The sequence below is a fragment of the Saccopteryx bilineata genome, chromosome 1 (assembly GCF_036850765.1).
Source record: "Saccopteryx bilineata isolate mSacBil1 chromosome 1, mSacBil1_pri_phased_curated, whole genome shotgun sequence".
Lineage (NCBI taxonomy): Eukaryota > Metazoa > Chordata > Mammalia > Chiroptera > Emballonuridae > Saccopteryx > Saccopteryx bilineata.
Window position 1 is genome coordinate 156,318,975 of NC_089490.1, and position 19,738 is coordinate 156,338,712.

Consider the following 19,738-nt stretch of genomic DNA (forward strand, 5'->3'; position numbering starts at 1 on the left):
CGAGTAATCCCTTGCTCGAGCCAGCGACCTTGGGGCCACGCTGGTGAGCTTTGCTCAAACCAGATGAGAATGCACTCAAGCTGGTGACCTCGAGGTCTCGAACCTGGGTCTTCTACATCCCAGTCTGACGCTCTATCCACTGCGCCACCGCCTGGTCAGGCTCATAATCTATTGCAGAAAACTATCTGTATGAGATTCCAATGGCTGCTGCAATGAATTACCACAATTGTAGTAGTTTAAAACAGAATGTAATAAGCCTGACCTGTGGTGGCGCAGTGAATAAAGCGTTGATCTGGAAATGCTGAGGTCACCAGTTCGAAACCCTGGTTCAAAACCTTGACATTGCCTGTTCAAGGCACATATGGGAGTTGATGCTTCCAGCTCCTCCCCTAAAATAAATAAATAAATTCTTTAAAAAACAAACAAAAAAACCCCCCAGAATGTAATAATACACTTACACAGTGGTTCAGGTCAAGAGTCTGACACAGGCCTCATAGGTCTAAACTCAGGGCTGGTCATTCTGGAGGCTACAGGGAGAATGGTTTCCAGCCATTTTCAGCTTCTAGAGGCATGGCATCTCTGGCTCATGGCCCCTTCCTATATCTTCACAGCCAGCAGCACAGCCTATTCAGTCTCTGCTCAGGATGCTCAGTCTCTGACCATCCTATTTTCCTGTTCTGAAATCTGGTAAATAATTGTTAATTTCAGAATTACCTTAGCTTTACTAAGGAGGTAAAGTAACAACGCTATTTATTTTTTCCCCAGGAAAGAATTGGTTGTTGTTTCCATCATTTTCAACTTCCTGGAGGATTTCTATTTTCTTTTTAAAAAAAATAAAATTATTAATTTTAATGGGGTGACATTGATAAATCAGGGTACATATGTTCAGAGAAAACATCTCCAGGTTATTCTGACATTTGAATATGTTGCATACCCATCACCCCCATTTCCCTGTTCTGATGACCTGTGATAACACTGGGCACGAGGGGAATCCAGGGTCATCCCCATCTCAGGGTCCTTAATCCTATCTACAAAGTTCCTCTGTCACATGAGGTGACACATTCACAGGTCCTGGGAATGGGAATGTCTTTTGGGGCTTTTATTCTGCCAACTACAGCATCTAAGACTTACACATTAAATAACAGCAAGAAACAGAACAGTGTGATCTCACATGAAAATGCATTAATCCATTAATGGAACAGGTAGAGAACAAAGTGTATAAATGCAGAGGGAAGGGTCTGGAAAGAGATATCCCAAACTACAAATGGTTTCCTCTGGAGAGGGAATCTTGAGGCATGGGGTGAAGGGTTTGTGGAGAAGGCCCTGAGACAGAAAAGTCAGAAGCTGTCCAGTGTCCCAGCAAGTCTTAAATCAATGGACACAATAGACATTAAAATCTCAGGGGGGAGGCCTGACCTGTGGTGGCGCAGTGGATAAAGCATCGACCTGGAAATGCTGAGGTTGCCGGTTCGAAACCCTGGGCTTGCCTGGTCAAGGCACATATGGGAGTTGATGCTTCCAGCTCCTCCCCCCTGTCTCTCTCTCCTCTTTCTCTCTCTCTGTCTTCCTCTCTAAAAGGAATAAAAATAAAAAAAATCTCAGGGGGGAAATAGGATGGGAAGCAAGATAATACATAGTCTCAAAGTGTCTTCCCTAAGATATTTATTAATCACAAAGAAATATTTTGTATTTTTAAAATTATCTTGCTGTTATTTATTTCTAGTTTAATTCCACTGTGGTCAGAGAATATATTCTGTATGATTTCAATTCTTATACATGTATCAAGACTGATTTCATGGTCCAGTATATTACCAATCCATCTTAACGAATATTCTACCTGTGTTTGAAGCAAATAAACATACTGCTGGGTTTTTTTGGTGGAGTGTTCTATAAATATCAAATTGGTTACAGTGTTGTTGAAATCTTCTATAGGCTCTGGCTGGTTGGCTCAGCCTTAGAGCATGGACCCCACATGTGTAAGTTTCGGGTTTGATTTCTGGTCAGGGAATACAGGAAAAGTGACCATCTGCTTCTCTACCCCTCCCCCTTCTTTCTCTATTTCTCTTCTCCTCCCACAGCCATGGCTTGAATGATTGGAGCAAGCTGGCCCCAGCAGAACATTGCCCTGTAGGGGGCATGCCAGTGGATCTGGGTCAGGGGCAGTACTGGTGCCTGCAGGAGTTTGCCTCTCTGCCTCCCTGCCTCTCACTTAATAAAAAAGACAAAGAAAAAAAAAAGAGATTTTCTATAGCCTTACTGATTTTCTTGTATTACTAATTATTGAGAGAGGGATATTGAAATCTCTAGCCACAATTATGGATTTGACTTTGTTTTCCAATTCTGTCCATTTTTGCTTTTTGTGTTTTGAACCTAATTTTTAGGGGCATACTTGTTTAGGATTGTTATGTCCTCTTGATGAATTGACCCCTCTAATATTAGGTCAATTATTTGCTCTTCTAATTTCAATGCCCTTCTTTATCCTGGTAACATTGTTTTGAATTCTATTTTTTTCTGATAGAAACAAAGCTACTTCAGCTTCCTTTCTTTCCTTTTTATTCAAGATTTTATTTTGTATTTTTCTGAAGTTGGAAACAGGGAGGCAGTCAGACAGACTCCCGCATGCGCCCAACCGGGATCCACCCAGCACGCCCACCAGGGGGCGATGCTCTGCCCATCTGGGGTGTAGCTCTGTTGCAACCAGAGCCATTCTAGTGCCTGAGGCAGAGGCCACAGAGCCATCCTCAGCACCCGGGCCAACTTTGCTCCAATGGAGCCTTGGCTGCAGGAGGGGAAGAGAGAGACAGAAAGGAAGGAGAGGGGGAGGGGTGGAGAAGCAGATGGGCGCTTCTCCTGTGTGCCCTGGCCGGGAATCGAACCCGGGACTCCTGCACGCCAGGCTGACGCTCTACCACTGAGCCAATCGGCCAGGGCCAAGATTTTATTTATTAATTTTACAGAGAGAGCAGGCAGGGAGCAAGAAGTACTGTATTTCCCCATGTATAAGATGCTCCCATGTATAAGATGCACCTGTATTTTGGGGCCCAAAATTTGAAAAAAATCGTATTATATAAAGTTATTGAACTCAAGTTTTATTCATCATAAAAGTCATACATGCCTGACCTGTGGTGGCTCAGTGGATAAGGCGTCAACGTGGAAACACTGAGGTTGTGCCGGTTCAAAACCCTGGGTTGCCTGACCTGTGGTGGTGCAGTGGATAAAGCGTCGACCTGGAAATGCTGAGGTCGCCTGTTCGAAACCTGAGCTTGCCTGGTCAAGGCACATATCGGAGTTGATGCTTCCAGCTCCTCCCCCCTGTCTCTCTCTCCTCCCTCTTTCTCTCTCTCTCTCTCTCTCTCCTCTCTAAAATGAATAAATAAAAAAAAATAATAAAAAAAAAAAACAAAAAAAAACCAAAAAAAAAACCCTGGGCTTGCCTGGTCAAGGCACAAATGAGAGTTGATGCTTCCAGCTCCTCCCCCCTTCTCTCTTTCCCTCTCTCTCCTCTCTAAAAATGAATTAAAAAAAAAAAAGTCATACAACTCCTCATCTGCGCAACAATGCGGGAAATGCAAGTAAAAATATTTACAACCACTGTATAACATGCATCCAGTTTTTGTTTTGTTTTTGTATTTTTCTGAAGCTGGAAATGGGGAGAGACAGTCAGACAGACTCCCGCATGCGCCTGACCGGGATCCACCCGGCATGCCCACCAGGGGCGAAGCTCTGCCCACCAGGGAGCGATGCTCTGCCCCTCCGGGGCATCGCTCTGTCGCAACCAGAGCCACTCTAGCGCCTGGGCAGAGGCCAAGGAGCCATCCCCAGCGCCCGGGCCATCTTTGCTCCAATGGAGCCTCAGCTGCGGGAGGGGAAGAGAGAGACAGAGATGAAGGAGAGGGGGAGGGGTGGAGAAGCAGATGGGCGCTTCTCCTGTGTGCCCTGGCCGGGAATCGAACCCCAGACTTCTGCACGCCAGGGTGACGCTCTACCACTGAGCCAACCGGCCAGGGGTTGTTTTGTTTTTTAACAGGGACAGAGAGAGAGTCAGAGAGAGGGATAGATAGGGACAGACAGACAGGAACCGAGAGAGATGAGAAGCGTCAATCATCAGTTTTTCGTTGCGACACCTTAGTCGTTCATTGATTGCTTTCTCATATGTCCTTGACTGCGGGCCTTCAGCAGACCGAGTAACCCGTTGCTGGAGCCAGCAACCTTGGTGACAATCTGGTAAGCTTTCTTTCTTCTTCTTCTTTTTTTTTTTTTATTTATTGATTTTTTTAATTGATTTTTTAGAGAGAGAGGAGAGAGAGAGAGAAGGGGGAGGAGCAGGAAGCATCAACTCCCATATGTGCCTTGACCAGGCAAGCCCAGGGTTTCGAACTGGCAACCTCAGTGTTCCAGGTCGACGCTTTATCCCACTGCGCCATCACAGGTCAGGCCTTCTTCTTCTTCTTCTTTTTTTTTTTTTTTTTGCTCAAGCCAGATGAGTCTGAGCTCAAGCTGGCAACCTCAGGGTCTTGAACCTGGGTCCCCCGTATCCCGATGCTCTATCTACTGTGCCACCGCCTGGTCAGGCACACACAGTTTTTAGATCCCAATTTTTTTTTTAAAAGGGTGTGTCTTATACATGGGGAAACACAGTATCAACTCATAGTTGCTTCACTTTAGTTGTTCATTGATAGCTTGTTGTATGTGCCTTGAATCAGGGAGCCCAGAGTTTTGAATAGGCAACCTTAGCATTCTAGGTTTTGGCTTTATCCAGTGTGCCACCACAGGTCAGGCTGTTTTGCTAGACAGTATTTTAACCGGGTGTCTTTTTCTTGTGATTTGTTAAGATTTTTTTTTAAATTTTTATTTATTTATTCATTTTAGAGAGGAGAGGAAGAGACAAGAGAGAGAAGGGGGGGAGGAGCTGGAAGCATCAACTTCCATATGTGCCTTGACCAGGCAAGCCCAGGGTTTCGAACTGGCGACCTCAGCATTTCCAGGTCGACACTTTATCCACTGTGCCACCACAGGTCAGGCTGTTAAGAATTTTTATATTATTCTACTTGGTCTTCTGTTTGTTGAATCATGTTGTGGCTGTAAGTCCATTGTCATATATATATAGATAATATGTAGATCTATATATTGCAAATGTCTTATCTGTTTGTGGCTTCCTTTTTTTTTTTTTTTTTAATTGAGAGTGGGAGGCAGGGAGACAGACTCCTGTATGCACTCAGACCGGGATCCACCCTGCAAACCCCTTACAAGGCTATGCTCTGCCCATCTGGGGCTGCTGCCCTGCAACTGAGCCATTCCAGTGCCTGAGGCGAGGCCATGGAGCCATCCTCAGTGCTTGGGGCCAAATTGCTGGAATCATTTGAGTCACGGCTGTGTGAGGGGAGGAGAGAGAGAGAGAGAGAGAGAGAAAGAGAGAGAGCAGGGGTCCCCAAACTACGGCCCACAGGCCGCATGCGGCCCTCTGAGGCCATTTATCCGGCCCCACTGCACTTCTGGAAGGGGCACCTCTTTCACTGGTGGTCAGTGAGAAGAGCAGATGCATCCTGTACTCCTGGAGTACTGTATGTGGCGGCGCAGCAAAGCATGGTGTCACTCATGTACAGTACTACTTCCGGTGATGCGGGATGCACGCATCAAGGCTCCGGAAGCACGTCATCACTTTTACGGCTAGCAGTGACAAATATGGAAGCGGACATTGACCATCCCATTAGCCAAAAGCAGGCCCATAGTTCCCATTGAAATACTGGTCATTTTGTTGATTTAAATTTACTTGTTCTTTACTTTAAATATTGTATTTGTTCCCTTTTTTTTTTTTTTACTTTAAAATAAGATATGTGCAGTGTGCAGAGGGATTTTTTCATAGTTTTTTTTTATAGTCTGGCCCTCCAACTGTCTGAGGGACAGTGAACTGGCTCCCTGTGTAAAAAGTTTGGGGACCCCTGAGACAGAGTGAGGGGGGAAGGGGGATAAATTCACACATGTCGCTTCTCCTGTGTGCCCTGACCAGGAATCGAACTAGAGTTTCCATACAATGGGCGCTGCTCTACCACTGAGCCAACCAGTCAGGGTCGTGGCTTGCTTTTCACACTAAATAGTGTGTCAGTTGGGCTGGCACTGAATGTATCTCATTCAACTGCTGTGTGTCCAGTGCTCGTTACCATTCCTGTAGTATAGAAGGCCCTGAATAAATGTCTGTTGAATGAATAATCCACATTAGGGGGTCCAGTTCCGTTCCATGGTTATGCCTGTCCTGCCCATATCACAGGATTTTGTGAGCTGTGCAGGAGACACAGGATCCATTCACCACACTGTCGTGTTTGCAGGTTCTCAGGAAGCGTCAGCTTCTAGAATTAGAAAAGGCAAAGCTGGCCTGACCTGTGGTGGCGCAATAGAGGATCGACCTGGAACGCTGAGGTCGCCGGTTGGAAACCCTGGGCTTGCCTGGTCAAGGCACATATGGGAGTTGTTGATGCTTCCTGTTCCTCCTCCCTTCTCTCTCTCTCCTCTAAAATAAATAAATAAAATCTTAAAAAAAAAGAAAAGTCAGAGCTGGATTCTTCTCCAGAAACTTGCTAGAGAAAATCCACGTAGGATCCCTGCCTACGGTCGTCAATTAGCAGATGTCTTTCCTACCGACGTGGATATAACCCGCGAGGGAGAGGGTGGAGCTCCAGAGGACACTGGCCAATGAGAGGGAAGAACCCTAAGCAAGAGTGGGCGGGGCCAAGTCGGCTCAGAGGGCGTTGTCCGCATTTCCATTGGGTAATCTCTTGTCGTCAGGGAAACGTGGTATATTCCGGAGGTGGGAGGTCATACTTCCGGGGGTGGGCCGTGGGCCGTGGAGCCTGTCGTCAGCTGACCGGCCACCATCTTGTTCGCCATTTGCAAGTGCCGCGGAGTGTGAGGGGAAGGGAGCGCGACCAGGCCAGCGGATCCTGTCGCCGTCGCCGCCCCCCCGCGGAGCGCCGCCCGCCTGGCCTGGGAGTCCGCCCTGCAGCGGTGGCCGGCAGCGCAGCGCTCCGCGGGCGGCAAACGCGGCTCCCGGGCCCCGCACAGCGCCCGGACTCAGGCCTCCCGGGGCTCCAGCTCGCCGGCGGCCGCCGTGATGGCCCTTAAGATGGTCAAGGGCAGTATCGACCGCATGTTCGACAAGAACCTGCAAGACCTGGTGCGCGGCATCCGCAACCACAAGGAGGACGAGGTGAACCGAATGCTCCGTGCCGGACTGGTCCGGCCCTACCTGCGACCCCGACCTGCAGCCCGCCCCGGAGGCCCGCTCTTGTCTCGGGCCCCGCCTGCCCACTGCCTGGGCGCCGCACACTCACTTCCCCCTCGAGCCTCAGTTTACCCCTGAGGGCCGAAGGTTCTAGGACACCAGCCCCCTTCCGTTCATTGGCTCGCCAGGGGGAACCTGCCACTGGGTAGCTTCCCTCTCGGAGCCTCAGTTTACCGTCTTGGTGATGGGGCCCTCTTCCGCCGTGATCCCGGAAGGGACTTCTTAGGTTGTCCCCAGCGGCGGCCCTCCAACCTTGATTATGTGTGTCTTGATCACCTGTTTAAAATACTGGGTCCCTAGCCCCGCCCCAGGCCTCTGGACACCTGGTTGGAGGGGCCGTCTTGTCCGCGGGCCGCCCGAGGAGGAACCCCTTTATGGGTTTAGTGTATGTCCAGAAGGCTTGATGGGGCCTGATCTGAAACCTGCTGGGCATTGTCTTGGGGAAGATGGTTCCTCCTCAGGGAGGGAGGGGCGGAGACAGAGGGTGTCCCAGGCCAAAATAAGGAAGCTGCCGAGGGGTCCTGGAAAGGCGAAGCCGACTTCAACTAGAAAACCAAAAGCCAAGAAAAGGAGAAATTTTCCAAAAGTAAAATTGTACCCGTGGGCACCATTGCCTTTCTCCCCTCCCCCCAACTTGTGACCTAAATGTAAGGGGAATGGGGACAGTGGCCACCAGGCCTCTGGCTTCATGGAAGAGGCACTGGTAAGTTCTTAACAACAATGAGGCATTAAAGAAACTCTCCACTTCTCTGGCGAGAGAGAGGCTATCTTGAGGAGAGCAGCTGTTTGATATTTTGCAAGTCCCCCTAGCAGATGCTTTAACTGGCCTTCCCAGTATGCTGGGGAACTTGGGAATTATGCAAGGAAGTTGAATTTGCTGGGAGATGGAGTTTCTGTGTTTGTGGCACTTTTTCATAATAGGTGTGACCTTACTGAAATGTGATTAGGTTATATTCACTCATTTCCATAACCTTTCCCTAGATTTTGCATCATATTGGAAGCTCTTCATAATGGCAGCCTTTACAAATGTGTATCATTTTAAGTTGAAAGAGTAACTGATTGTCCTTTTTTACTAACCAGTGTCTAAGCAAATTTGATTGGCACCTCTAGATTTCTTCTTTGTATTAGTTTCCCCCTCTGTTCAGTGGGCATCACTGAGCAACCTGTTCAAGATTCTGAGGGCAGGCCATGGTGTCTTTCTGGCAGAGAAACACACACTCTAGTTAAGGTATGTTTTTTTAGGAGGGTGTGTTCGTCATTACTGGGCACTACCTGTCCCTTGGTTTCTTCATTTGGAATTGGTGGGAATTAATGGTGCCTTCCCCACTGGTTCAGGACTCATTTAACATGGGTTTTTGTTTTAATTTCTCTGTTATTTTATTTTAATTCATTTTTTTAGACAGGAGAGAGAGAGGGAGAGGAGGGAGAGACAGAGAGAAGGGGGGGAGGAGCAGGAAGCATCAACTCCCATATGTGCCTTGATCAGGCAAGCCCAGGGTTTCGAACCAGCGACCTCAGCATTTCCAGGTTGACGCTTTATCCACTGCGCCACCACAGGTCAGGCCTAACATGGGTTTTGATGGCTGAAGCATCAAATGATGCAGGGACAGGCTGGTGCTGGAAGTCCTCAAAAGTTACAAATTTCTTAGTGGGTTCTGCCCTTGGCCTATTGGTGTTTTCTGGCAGGACATGGCATCCAGGTGCTGTGGTTTTTGTCATCAGAAGATCGTCTTAATCTCAAGGTATCAATTCTTTTTTGTGTGTGACAGAGACAGAGAGAGGAACAAATAGGGACAGACAGACAGGAAGGGAGAGAGATGAGAAGCCTCAATTCTTTGTTGCAGCACCTTAGTAGTTCATTGATTTCTTTCTCATATGTGTCTTGATGGGGGAGGGGCTACAGCAGAGCAAGTGACCTCTCGCTCAAGCCGGTGACCCTGGGCTCAAGGCAGCAACCTCGGGGTTTCGAACCTGGGTCCTCTGCGTTCCAGTCCAATGCGCTATCCACTGTGCCACCGTCTGGTCAGGCTCAAGGTGTCAGTTTTGACTCTGGATGTTTATCTCTGTCTCTGTAGAAGCACAGTTTCTGACTGCTGAGTTACTCTCCTAGTTCCCCTACTCTCTAAAAGAGGTTCTTCCTACCAACCCCATTGCACTCCAACTGAGACTTCTGGCAGTGTGTTTTCTGCCTCAGTATATTCCCCCCCCCAAATGTACTTATTTATTTATTTAAAGTGAGAGGAGGGGAGATAGACTCCCGCATGTACCTGGACTGGGATTCACCCAGCAACCCCAATTTGGGGCCAATGCTCAAATCAGCTGAGCTATCCTTAGTTCCCCAGGGCTCTCTCTAGAACCAGTCAAGCCACTGGCTACAAGTGGGGAAAAGAGAGGGAAGGGGAAGAGGGAGGGAAGAGAAGTGGACGGTCACTTCTAACGTGTGCCCTGACCAGGGGTCGAACCCAGGATATCCGTACACTGGGATGACACTATCCACTGAGCCAACTGGCCAGGGCCAAAGTTTACTTTTTGTAATTGATTTCATCTTAAAACTTTTGTGTAGTATCATAGAAATGAGGCTTTGCAATGACTTTCAAAGCTGTGTGGAAAGGCAGGGTGACTTAGTGGAGTTTGTATGATGTTTTGGGGGTCTGAGTCCAAGTTCTTGGGCCTGTTTTATTGGGTGACCCGTGGAGAGCCCCTGACCCATTTCTTATCTGTAAATTGAAGGTCACTACAGCCTCACCTTCCTGCTGGTGCTTATGAGGATGCTGTGAGTAACATAATGCAGGCTTCTGTGAGTGCCAGAGCACCCCATGAAGTTGTCTACATGGCTATTTTAGGTCTTGTATCCCCTTAATGGGTTATGTATTCAGTCAAATGGGTTATGTTTAAAAAGAAAAACTAGAAAATCTCAGACTGCAAGCATGTAGAATAACTGTTATTTTTGAAACTTAGTTTGGTTTATGGTACTGTGTATATGTGTGTATGTGTTGGGTTACCATGGAAAACACATTTCCTAAAAAATGAGCCCCAGAAGTTAGAAAAATAGTCTAATTTACATATTTCTTGACTGTTTGAATTTATTATCCTTGAGATACAGCAAGCATAATATTGGCAGGTAGGGGAAAATCCACTTAAATGTTCTTGCTTCTTTTTTTTCTCCACACAACTGTCCTTGCTTTTATTATTGTTTTTTATTTACTTATTCAATTTAGTGAGGAAAGGGAGAGATACAGAGAGAGAGAAAGAGAAAGAAGGGGGTCAAGGCCAGAGTTTCGAACTGACTACCTCAGTGTTCCAGTCAATGCTTTATCCACTGTGCCACCACAAGTCAGGCTGTCCTTGCTTCTAAAAGTTGCATATGACTCGGAAAAAAACAGTTAATATTTTATTCTCATGGGCACTTTTCATATTTTAGGGGAAACTTTTTCTTTTAATCTTTATGTAACTGTACCCATAACATTTTGTAGTAAGCTCAGTGTTTATTAAAAAGGGACATCTTTCCCTGTTAATCAGTTTGGTGTTTGTACTTTGTGGTTTTTCTCTGCATAGAAACCAGGTGATTCTGAGTGTAGGTTAAGGTTGTGTTGTGATTTGCCTGTGAGCATAGCAGTCTTATTGACAGCTTCTTTTTTTAAAATATTTTTTTTAGATTTTATTTATTTATTTTTAGAGAGAGAAGGGGGGAGGAGCAGGAAGCCTCAACTCCCATATGTTCCTTGGCCAGGCAAGCCCAGGGTTTTGAACCGGCAACCTCAGGATTCCAGGTTGACACTTGATCCACTGTGCCACCACAAGCCAGGCATTCCAGCTTTCTATGTGAGTGTAAGTTTATTTGGCCAATCCCCCTTGGATGAGCACTTAGGTGGTTTCAGTCATTTGATGTCTGGGGCCTCAGGCCTCAGTTCACTTGTTGGGCACAGGCTTTTCATATGCCTTTCAGTATTTGGGTAGAGTAGGTTCTGGGAAGCATTGTGTTCGCATCAGCTGCTTCGCTGCCTGGTGCTGAGTACCCGGTGACTGGCCATTCTTTTGCCTTTGCCCTTTTTTTTTTTTTTTTTTTGTGACAGAGATAGACAGGAAAGGAGATAGATGAGAAGCATCAATTCTTTGTTGCAGTTCGTTAGTTGTTCAATGATTGCTTTCTCATATGTGCCTGGGGGGCTACAGCAGAGTGAGTGACCCCTTGCTCAAGCCAGTGACCTTGGGCTCAAGTCAGTGAGCATGGGGTCATTTCTATGATCCCATGCTCAAGCCGGATGAGCCCACTTTCAAGTCGGCAACCTCAGGGTTTCAGAACTGGGTCCTCTGTGTCCCAGTCTGACGCTCTACCCACTGCGCCACCACTTGGTCAGGCTTTCCTTTGCTATTGCATTTAATTTAGATGCTCTCTCCTGGAAGCTCCCTACATTTACCAAGGTTTCCCAGGCCTCCCTCTGTGTTCCTTGGTAGCCCCAGAGCTGGCTTCCTTAAGACCTCAGCTACTGAGCTTAATTGACTAAGGGTCCAGCTGCTGGCTTTGAAGTCTATCACCTTTTGTACCTAGGCCGGTGATTGGCTCTGCTGACCTTTCTTTGGCAGCTTCCATCTAGCCTTTCTTCCCTGGCCCTTCACTCATGGCCAGATTCACACAGCCTTTTCCAGCTTTCTCTCGTTTCCTCTCAAAGGGGTTGACCCTAACAATATCCAGGTACATTTAACCTCATATTGGGGTCAGCTGCTATGGGGGACCCTGGATTTCTGTCCATGTTTACCGACTTGGCTCCTTGTCACCAACCTCCAAAGGCCACACTGACACTGGAGCCTCTCCTGAGCAATGCCTCTCCTTTTGCCCCCTAGAGCTGATGTTGCCTATTTTTCAGGACCCCAAGGTTGGTACTGGTATTCTGACCAGTTTGATCCTCTAGATGAGCTGCCTGTGCCCATGGGGATGAGGATGGACCTCCTTCCTCTGAGGCCTGGGCATCTGTGCAGGTCCCTGTATGGGGCTGGCCTATCCATCCTCCAGTCTCTCTGCTGTGATTACAAGAGGCTGTGGCCTACTGTCTTCTGGTCTTGGTCTCCCCCCAGGCCCTGGGTAACGTGACTGCTCAGCTAAATAATGGCCCCAGGGATGTCCCCATCATAGTCCTAGGACGTGTGGACATACCGCTTAATGTAGCAGAGGGACTTTGCAGGTAGAATTAAGACAAGGCATCTGAGATGGGGGAGGACCCTGGATTCCCCACAGGGCCCAGTGTGATCACTTATTCCCTGTAAAGTGTAGGTAGGAGGGTCAGAGTCAGAGAGATGGACAAGGCTGTGCTGCTGGCTGTGAAGATGGAGGAAGGGGCCATGAGCCAAGTATGCAGCTCCTTTAGAAGCTGAAAAAGGCCAGAAATGGTTCTCCCTTGAGCCTCTGGAAGGACCAGCCATGCCCACACCTAGTTTTAGCTCTGGAAGACCAGTGTCAAACTCCTGACCTTGGAACTGTCAGAGAATAAATGTATGTGATTTTTTTTTTGTATTTTTCTGAAGTGAGAAGCGGAAAGGCAGACAGACTTGCATGCTACCAACCAGGATCCACCTGGCATGCCCACCAGGGGGTGATGCTCTGCCCATCTGGGCCGTTGCTCCGTTGCAACCGGAGCCATTCTAGCGCCTGAGGTGAAGGTGAAGATCACAGAGCCATCCTCAGTGCCCGGACCAACTTTGCTCCAGTGGAGCCTTGGCTGCAGGAAGGGGAAGAGAGAGATAGAGAGAAAGGAGACAGGGGAAGGGTGGAGAAGCAGATGGGTGCCTCTCCTATGTGCCCTGGCCGGTAATTGAATCTGGGACTTCCACACGCCGGTCAGCGCTCTACCGCTGAGCCAACCAGCCAGGGCTAAACGTATGTGATTTTAATCTACAAAGTGTGTAGTGGCTTATTACACAGCTTCATAAGACACACTGATCTAGCCTGCTGGCCTTTGAGTCTTGCCTCCTGCCCTGGTCAGCTTCCCACAGCTACTGCTCCCTTGGTCTAAGAGCCTGAAGTATTTCAGTCACATATGCACTACCCACGCCCCATCACCTCGTCCCTCCGAACCACATCACCCTCCAACTGCTCTTCTGCCACCATCTCTATCCACTTCAAACAATACCAGCCCTGGTTTGGCACATGGTGTCCTGTCCCAAGTTGTACTGGAAAAGTTCATCCAGCCAGTTATGTAATAAGTCATGGGTATGTAATTAGAATATAGGGAATAGAGTCAGTACCATTGTAATAACCAGATGTGGTGACAAATGGTTAGTAAACTTTGTAAGGTGTATAAATGTTGAATCACTATTTGTACATTTGAAACTAATGTAATGAAATTAATGTACAGTGTCCATAAAGTCATGGTGCACTTTTGACCGGTCACAGGAAAGCAACAAAAGATGATATATTGATAAATGTGAAATCGGCACCAAATAAAAGGAAAACTCTCCCAATTTCATACCTATTCAGTGCAGTTCGATTTGGGCTCACGCACAGATTTTTTAGGGCTCCTTAGCTAGCTATCCCGTATAGCCTCTACAGACTCGTCACTGACTGATGGCCTGCCTACCAGAATGGGGTTTCTCCACCAAACTGCCGGTTTCCTTCAACTGCTTATCCCACCGAGTAATGTTATTCCTATGTGGTGGCGCTTCGTTATAAACGCACTGATATTCACGTTGCACTTTGGTCACAGATTCTAATTTAGCGAGCCACAGAACACACTGAACTTTCCTCTGTACTGTCCACAGCTCGACTGGCATGGCCATGGGCTGCTCCACTGTATACACGGTGTTACATCATCATCTGTGCATGCACACATCCTGCCATATCATCCTACAGAAACTGGGAGGGTTTTCCTTTTATTTCGTGCAGATTTCACATTTCTATCTTTTGTTGCTTTCCTGTGACCGGTCAAAAGTGCACCATGACTTTATGGACACACGGTATTTCAATTATAATTAGAAATAAATTTGGACTAATAACCAAAAAAAAAAAGAGTTCTAATCTGAAAAAAAAAATAGTCCATTGCACAGATGGGGCTGCTCTTACATAGATACACTTCAGAACTGGGCCCTGGGGACCCTTCTGGTGGAATCTTCCTGTTCCACACAAGGGCCCCTCAGTCTTCTGCACACTCCTCTAACTACCCATCCCCTTTTATGGATGTAGTTTCCCAGTTTTTCTGAGAGCACAGAAGCCATTTGGGCTTTTTCATATTGCTGCTGCTCCCCCCAAACCTATGGGTCCTCATTCCCTACCTCTTGTGCGTCCTAGCTCTAGGGCAGTGGTTCTCATGGGTGCCTCTGCCCCTGTGGACACTGGATGATGTTGGGAATGTGGCTTAAAAATTTTTTTTTTTGTATTTTTCCGAAGCTGGAAACGGGGAGAGACAGCCAGACAGACTCCCGCATGCGCCCGACCGGGATCCACCCGGCATGCCCACCAGGGGCAACGTTCTGCCCACCAGGGGGCGATGCTCTGCCCCTCCAGGGCGTCGCTCTGCCCGACCAGAGCCACTCTAGTGCCTGGGGCAGAGGCCAAGGAGCCATCTCCAGCGCCCGGGCCATCTTTGCTCCAATGGAGCCTTGGCTGCGGGAGGGGAAGAGAGAGACAGAGAGGAAGGAGGGGGGGGTGTGGAGAAGCAAATGGGCGCTTCTCCTGTGTGCCCTGGTAGGGAATCGAACCCGGGTCCCCCGCACGCCAGGCCGACGCTCTACCACTGAGCCAACCGGCCAGGGCCTAAAAATTTTTTTAATAGAGAAAGTAGGAGGGAGAGAGATCAATTTTTTTTGTCCTCCTTATTTATATATTTATTGGTTGATTCTCATCTGTTCTCTGACCAGGTATTGAACTCATAACGTTGGTGTATCGGGATGGTGTTCTAACCAATTGAGCTACCTGGCCTGGCTGTGGCTAGGAATGTGACTTTTGAGCTTGCCAACACCTTGGAATCCACTGTGGGGATTTGTAAAAACAAACTCGGCCTCACCTAGAGAGATCTTAAAAGTGCCCCAGGGAACTCTGCCCAGCAGCCAGGGTTGAAATGTCTATTTTATTACAGCCCTGAGGAATTCAACCATGAAGATTGTTTGTATTCTCTCTTCCAAATTAAATTTTGTTACAGTGAAAATGAAGCTGAAACAGGCATCAATATTTCAGGGTTCTATTTGCCCTGTGGCAAAGTGTGAATTGGCATTGGACAGGCTGAGGTGTTAGAGAACTGTAACCATGCTTACACATCTGCTTTCTTCTAAAAAATATATCAATGATACATAGCCATTTATACATTATACTTTAAAATATTTTTATTTTGTTTTTACCATAATTTTATGGATCTAGATCATATCTGCATACCCTGATCAATTTTTTTTTCCTCTTGTAAAAAGGGTAAATACTCTTTCTGTTAGCAATGCTGGAAATAAAGGTTAATGTAGTCACTCTTCATACATTCTTCACTTTAACTTCACATAACTGTTTTAGATCATTCTTAAATGACTTTGGCTCAGTGGTAGAGCGTCAGCCTAGCGTGCGGAGGACCCGGGTTCGATTCCCGGCCAGGGCACACAGGAGAAGCGCCCATTTGCTTCTCCACCCCTCCGCCGCGCTTTCCTCTCTGTCTCTCTTCCCCTCCCGCAGCCAAGGCTCCATTGGAGCAAAGATGGCCCGGGCGCTGGGGATGGCTCTGTGGCCTCAGGCGCTAGAGTGGCTCTGGTCGCAACATGGCGACACCCAGGATGGGCAGAGCATCGCCCCCTGGTGGGCAGAGCGTTGCCCCATGGTGGGCGTGCCGGGTGGATCCCGGTCGGGCGCATGCGGGAGTCTGTCTGACTGTCTCTCCCTGTTTCCAGCTTCAGAAAAATGAAAAAAAAAAAAAAAAAAAATAATATAAAACAGATTATTTACTTCTTTTTTTTCCTTTGCAAGTGAGAGGAGGGGGATAGAGAGATAGACTCACACATGCACCCCACCGGATCCACCCAGAAACCCCCATCTTGGGCCGATACATGTTACTGAGCTATTTTTAGCGCCTGTAGGCTCCATGAAGCCATCCTCAGTGCCTGGGGTTGATTTGTTCAAATCAGTGGAGCCTTGACTGTGGGAGGAGAAGGGAAAGGAAGGAGAGGAGTAGAGAAGCAGATAGGACGTTCACGTGTTGGGCTGATGCTGTACTACTGAGCCAACCAGCAAGGGTATTTTCCATATTTTATAACCTTTTCCTGTGTGGAGGAACCATGATCCTACATACCTCTTTTATACTTAAATGTAAGGTTTAGGAAGGTTCTTCCTAAAAGTCAGCCACTTTTTGTGAGTCTTATTTGTCTGCCCTGTGGTGCAGGAACGGATGTCATCAGACTATGTTTTGCCTTCACTCCTGAGGGATATAATCTTGGATAGAGAATTCTTGATCAGTGTTTTCTAGCACCTTGTAGCTTCCACTGTTTCTGGTAATAAGTTGGTAGTTGTTCACATCCCTGCTCTTCTGTACGTACCATGTTGCTTTCAAGATTTTATCTTCAGGGTTTTTTTTTTGTTTTGCATTTTTCTGAAGCTGGAAACAGGGAGAGACAGTCAGACAGACTGCCGCATGCGCCCGACCGGGATCCACCCGGCACGCCCACCATGGGGCGACGCTCTGCCCACCAGGGGGCGATGCTCTGCCCATCCTGGGCGTCGCCATGTTGCGACCAGAGCCACTCTAGCGCCTGGGGCAGAGGCCACAGAGCCATCCCCAGCACCCGGGCCATCTTTGCTCCAATGGAGCTTTGGCTGCGGGAGGGGAAGAGAGAGACAGAGAGGAAGGTGCGGCGGAAGGGTGGAGAAGCAAATGGGCGCTTCTCCTATGTGCCCTGGCCGGGAATCGAACCTGGGTCCTCCGCACGCTAGGCCGACGCTCTACCGCTGAGCCAACCGGCCAGGGCCTTATCTTCAGTTTTGGGCAGTTTGATATATCTGGGTGTTGGGGTGCTGAGCTTCCTTGAACCTGTACATTTATGTCTTTCACCAAATTTCAGAAAGTTTCAGCCATTATTTTTTCAAATATTTTCTGTCTTGTTCTTTCCATTCCTGGGACCCCAATTATCCATATTATCCTTTTTGGTATTGTCTCAGTCCCTGATGCTCTGTTCATCTTTTTGTTTTCTCAAAATTTCTTTTCTTCAGACTGCGTGATTTCTATGGTTTCACGTTTTAAGTTTGTTGACTCCTTTCATCTCCAATTTGCTGCCCAGTATCTCTCCACAAATAAGTGACCATATTTCCCCATGTATAAGATGCTCCCATGTATAAAGCACACCTTAATTTTGGGACTCGAAATTTGAAAAAAAAAATTACATAAAGTTATTGAACTCAGTTTTTTGTTTGTTTGTTTTTTGGTATTTTGCTGAAGTGAGAAGCAGGGAGGCAGAGAGACAGACTGGGATCCACCCAGCCTGCCCACTAGGGGGCAATGCTCTGCCTATCTGGGGTATTGTGCCATTGCAACGGAGCCATTCCAGCACCTAAGGTGGAGGGCATGGAGTCATCCTCAGTGCCTGGGCCAACTTTGCTCCAATGAAGCCTTGGCTGCAGGAGGCGAAGAGAAAGATAGAAAGGAGAGGGAGAAGGGTGGAGAAGCAGAATAGCCCTTCTCCTGTTTTCCCTGGCCGGGAATTGAACCCAGGACTTTCACATGCCAGGCCAACACTCTACAGCTGAGCCAACCGGTCAGGGCCTGAACTCAAGTTTTATTCACCGTAAAATTCATACAACTCCTCATCACTGTCAAAATTTTTCATCCATTAGCTTGTCCTCACCTGTGTCTGATGACGAATCACTGTTCATATATTACCTCGTCTGGTAAAAAGTGCGAAACAATGAGCGCAAAGACAACAAGTTTGAAAAAGTGGGAAATACAAGTAAAAAAATCTACAGTGCTGTATAAGACACACCCAGTTTTTAGACCCTAACTTTTTTTCGAAATAGGGTGCATCTTATACATGGGGAAATATGGTATAACAACCCTGTCCCTACATTGAAAAAACATTTTAAAACCCTGTAATGAAAAATTCTAATGTATAAACTATTGTAAATCTGTGATTATAAATAATAAAATTCTAGAAGTTAGAATTTCTGAATGATCATGACAGAAATTTGCTAAGAAGAATCAGAACATTCAATCCTAAAAGATTTTTAATTTTCATCCCATTTGAGTTTTTGAGAAGCTATAATTTGTCGACTGGCACAGTCCACATTAGGCACTTCCTACCATTAATGAAGTTAATCTGAAGAACAGATTTGTATGCTAGACATGCCAGTCTCTTGCTTGTAACTGGCTGAAGTGCTCTTCTCAAATTTTTTCCCCTTATGTGTGAAATAGAAATAAATATATCTATGGTAAAAACATTAAATGGTACAGAAAGATCTAAAATATGCAAATATGAACAAATCTGATGTCTTCAAAATCACTAAGCAGCCAAATGAATAATTCACAAACTGCTAAAATCAACTTTGGAGTCTCTTTTTCTGAAAATAAGTCTCTTTTTCTTCTTCCTTCTTCTCCCCCCCCCCCCTTGAGAACCTGACCAGTTTCATTGGAAGGAAGTGCTGAAGGAGGTGCCCTACCAGTGGGTGGTAGGCGATAGGGGCCAGACTTGCAGTGTATACCTCCTTGGGGTATTGGGCTGTGGCTCCAATGTTATGGGTACATGGCTGATGTGAAATGTCTCAGCCCTGTGGTTCTTTCTATGCCTCCTGGGTTCTGGGGTAAAGGTTGGCATCTGGGGATGGTCTAGGACTGCCCTGGCCACATGCGGCCACAGGATAGGCCCTACACCGACAGCACTGCCTCTGATTCACATGGCCAGCCCATTTGGCTTTTTTTTTTTTTTTTTTTTTTTTTTTGTATTTTTCTGAAGCTGGAAACGGGGAGAGACAGTCAGACAGACTCCCGCATGCACCCGACCAGGATCCACCCGGCATGCCCACCAGGGGGCGTTGCTCTGTTGCGACCAGAGCCACTCTAGCGCCTGGGGCAGAGGCCAAGGAGCCATCCCCAGTGCCTGGGCCATCTTTGCTCCAGTGGAGCCTCGCTGCGGGAGGGGAAGAGAGACAGAGAGGAAAGAGAGGGGGAGGGGTGGAGAAGCAAATGGACGCTTTTCCTGTGTGCCCTGGCCAGGAATCGAACCAGGGACTTCTGCACGCCAGGTCGACGCTCTACCACTGAGCCAACTGGCCAGGGCCTGCTTTTTTTTTTTTTTTTTACAGAGTCAGAGAGAGGGATAGATAGGGACAGACAGACAGGAATGGAGAGAGATGAGAAGCATCAATCATTAGTTTTTCATTGCGACACCTTAGTTCACTGATTGCCTTGACAGTGGGGCTTCAGCAGACCGAGTAACCCCTTGTTTGAGCCAGCCACCTTGGGTCCAAGCTGGTGAGATTTGCTCAAACCAGATGAGCCTGCGCTCAAACTGGTGACC

The 19,738-nt window shown here is 47.4% G+C and overlaps 1 protein-coding gene across 3 annotated transcripts in view; it reads left to right on the plus strand.

The window, feature by feature from the left end:
* Positions 1 to 6,838: 6,838 nt before the first annotated feature.
* AP3D1 (adaptor related protein complex 3 subunit delta 1) overlaps positions 6,839 to 19,738 on the plus strand; it is a 52,102-nt gene continuing 39,202 nt past the window's right edge. The window contains exon 1 of one of the 3 annotated variants that reach the window (XM_066276932.1): positions 6,839 to 7,201. In XM_066276932.1, the coding sequence (XP_066133029.1) occupies positions 7,106 to 7,201 (96 nt within the window). In that variant the 5' untranslated portion in view covers positions 6,839 to 7,105. The remainder of the gene's footprint in view (positions 7,202 to 19,738) is intronic. The other 2 variants (XM_066276915.1, XM_066276924.1) reach the window with 2 other exon arrangements.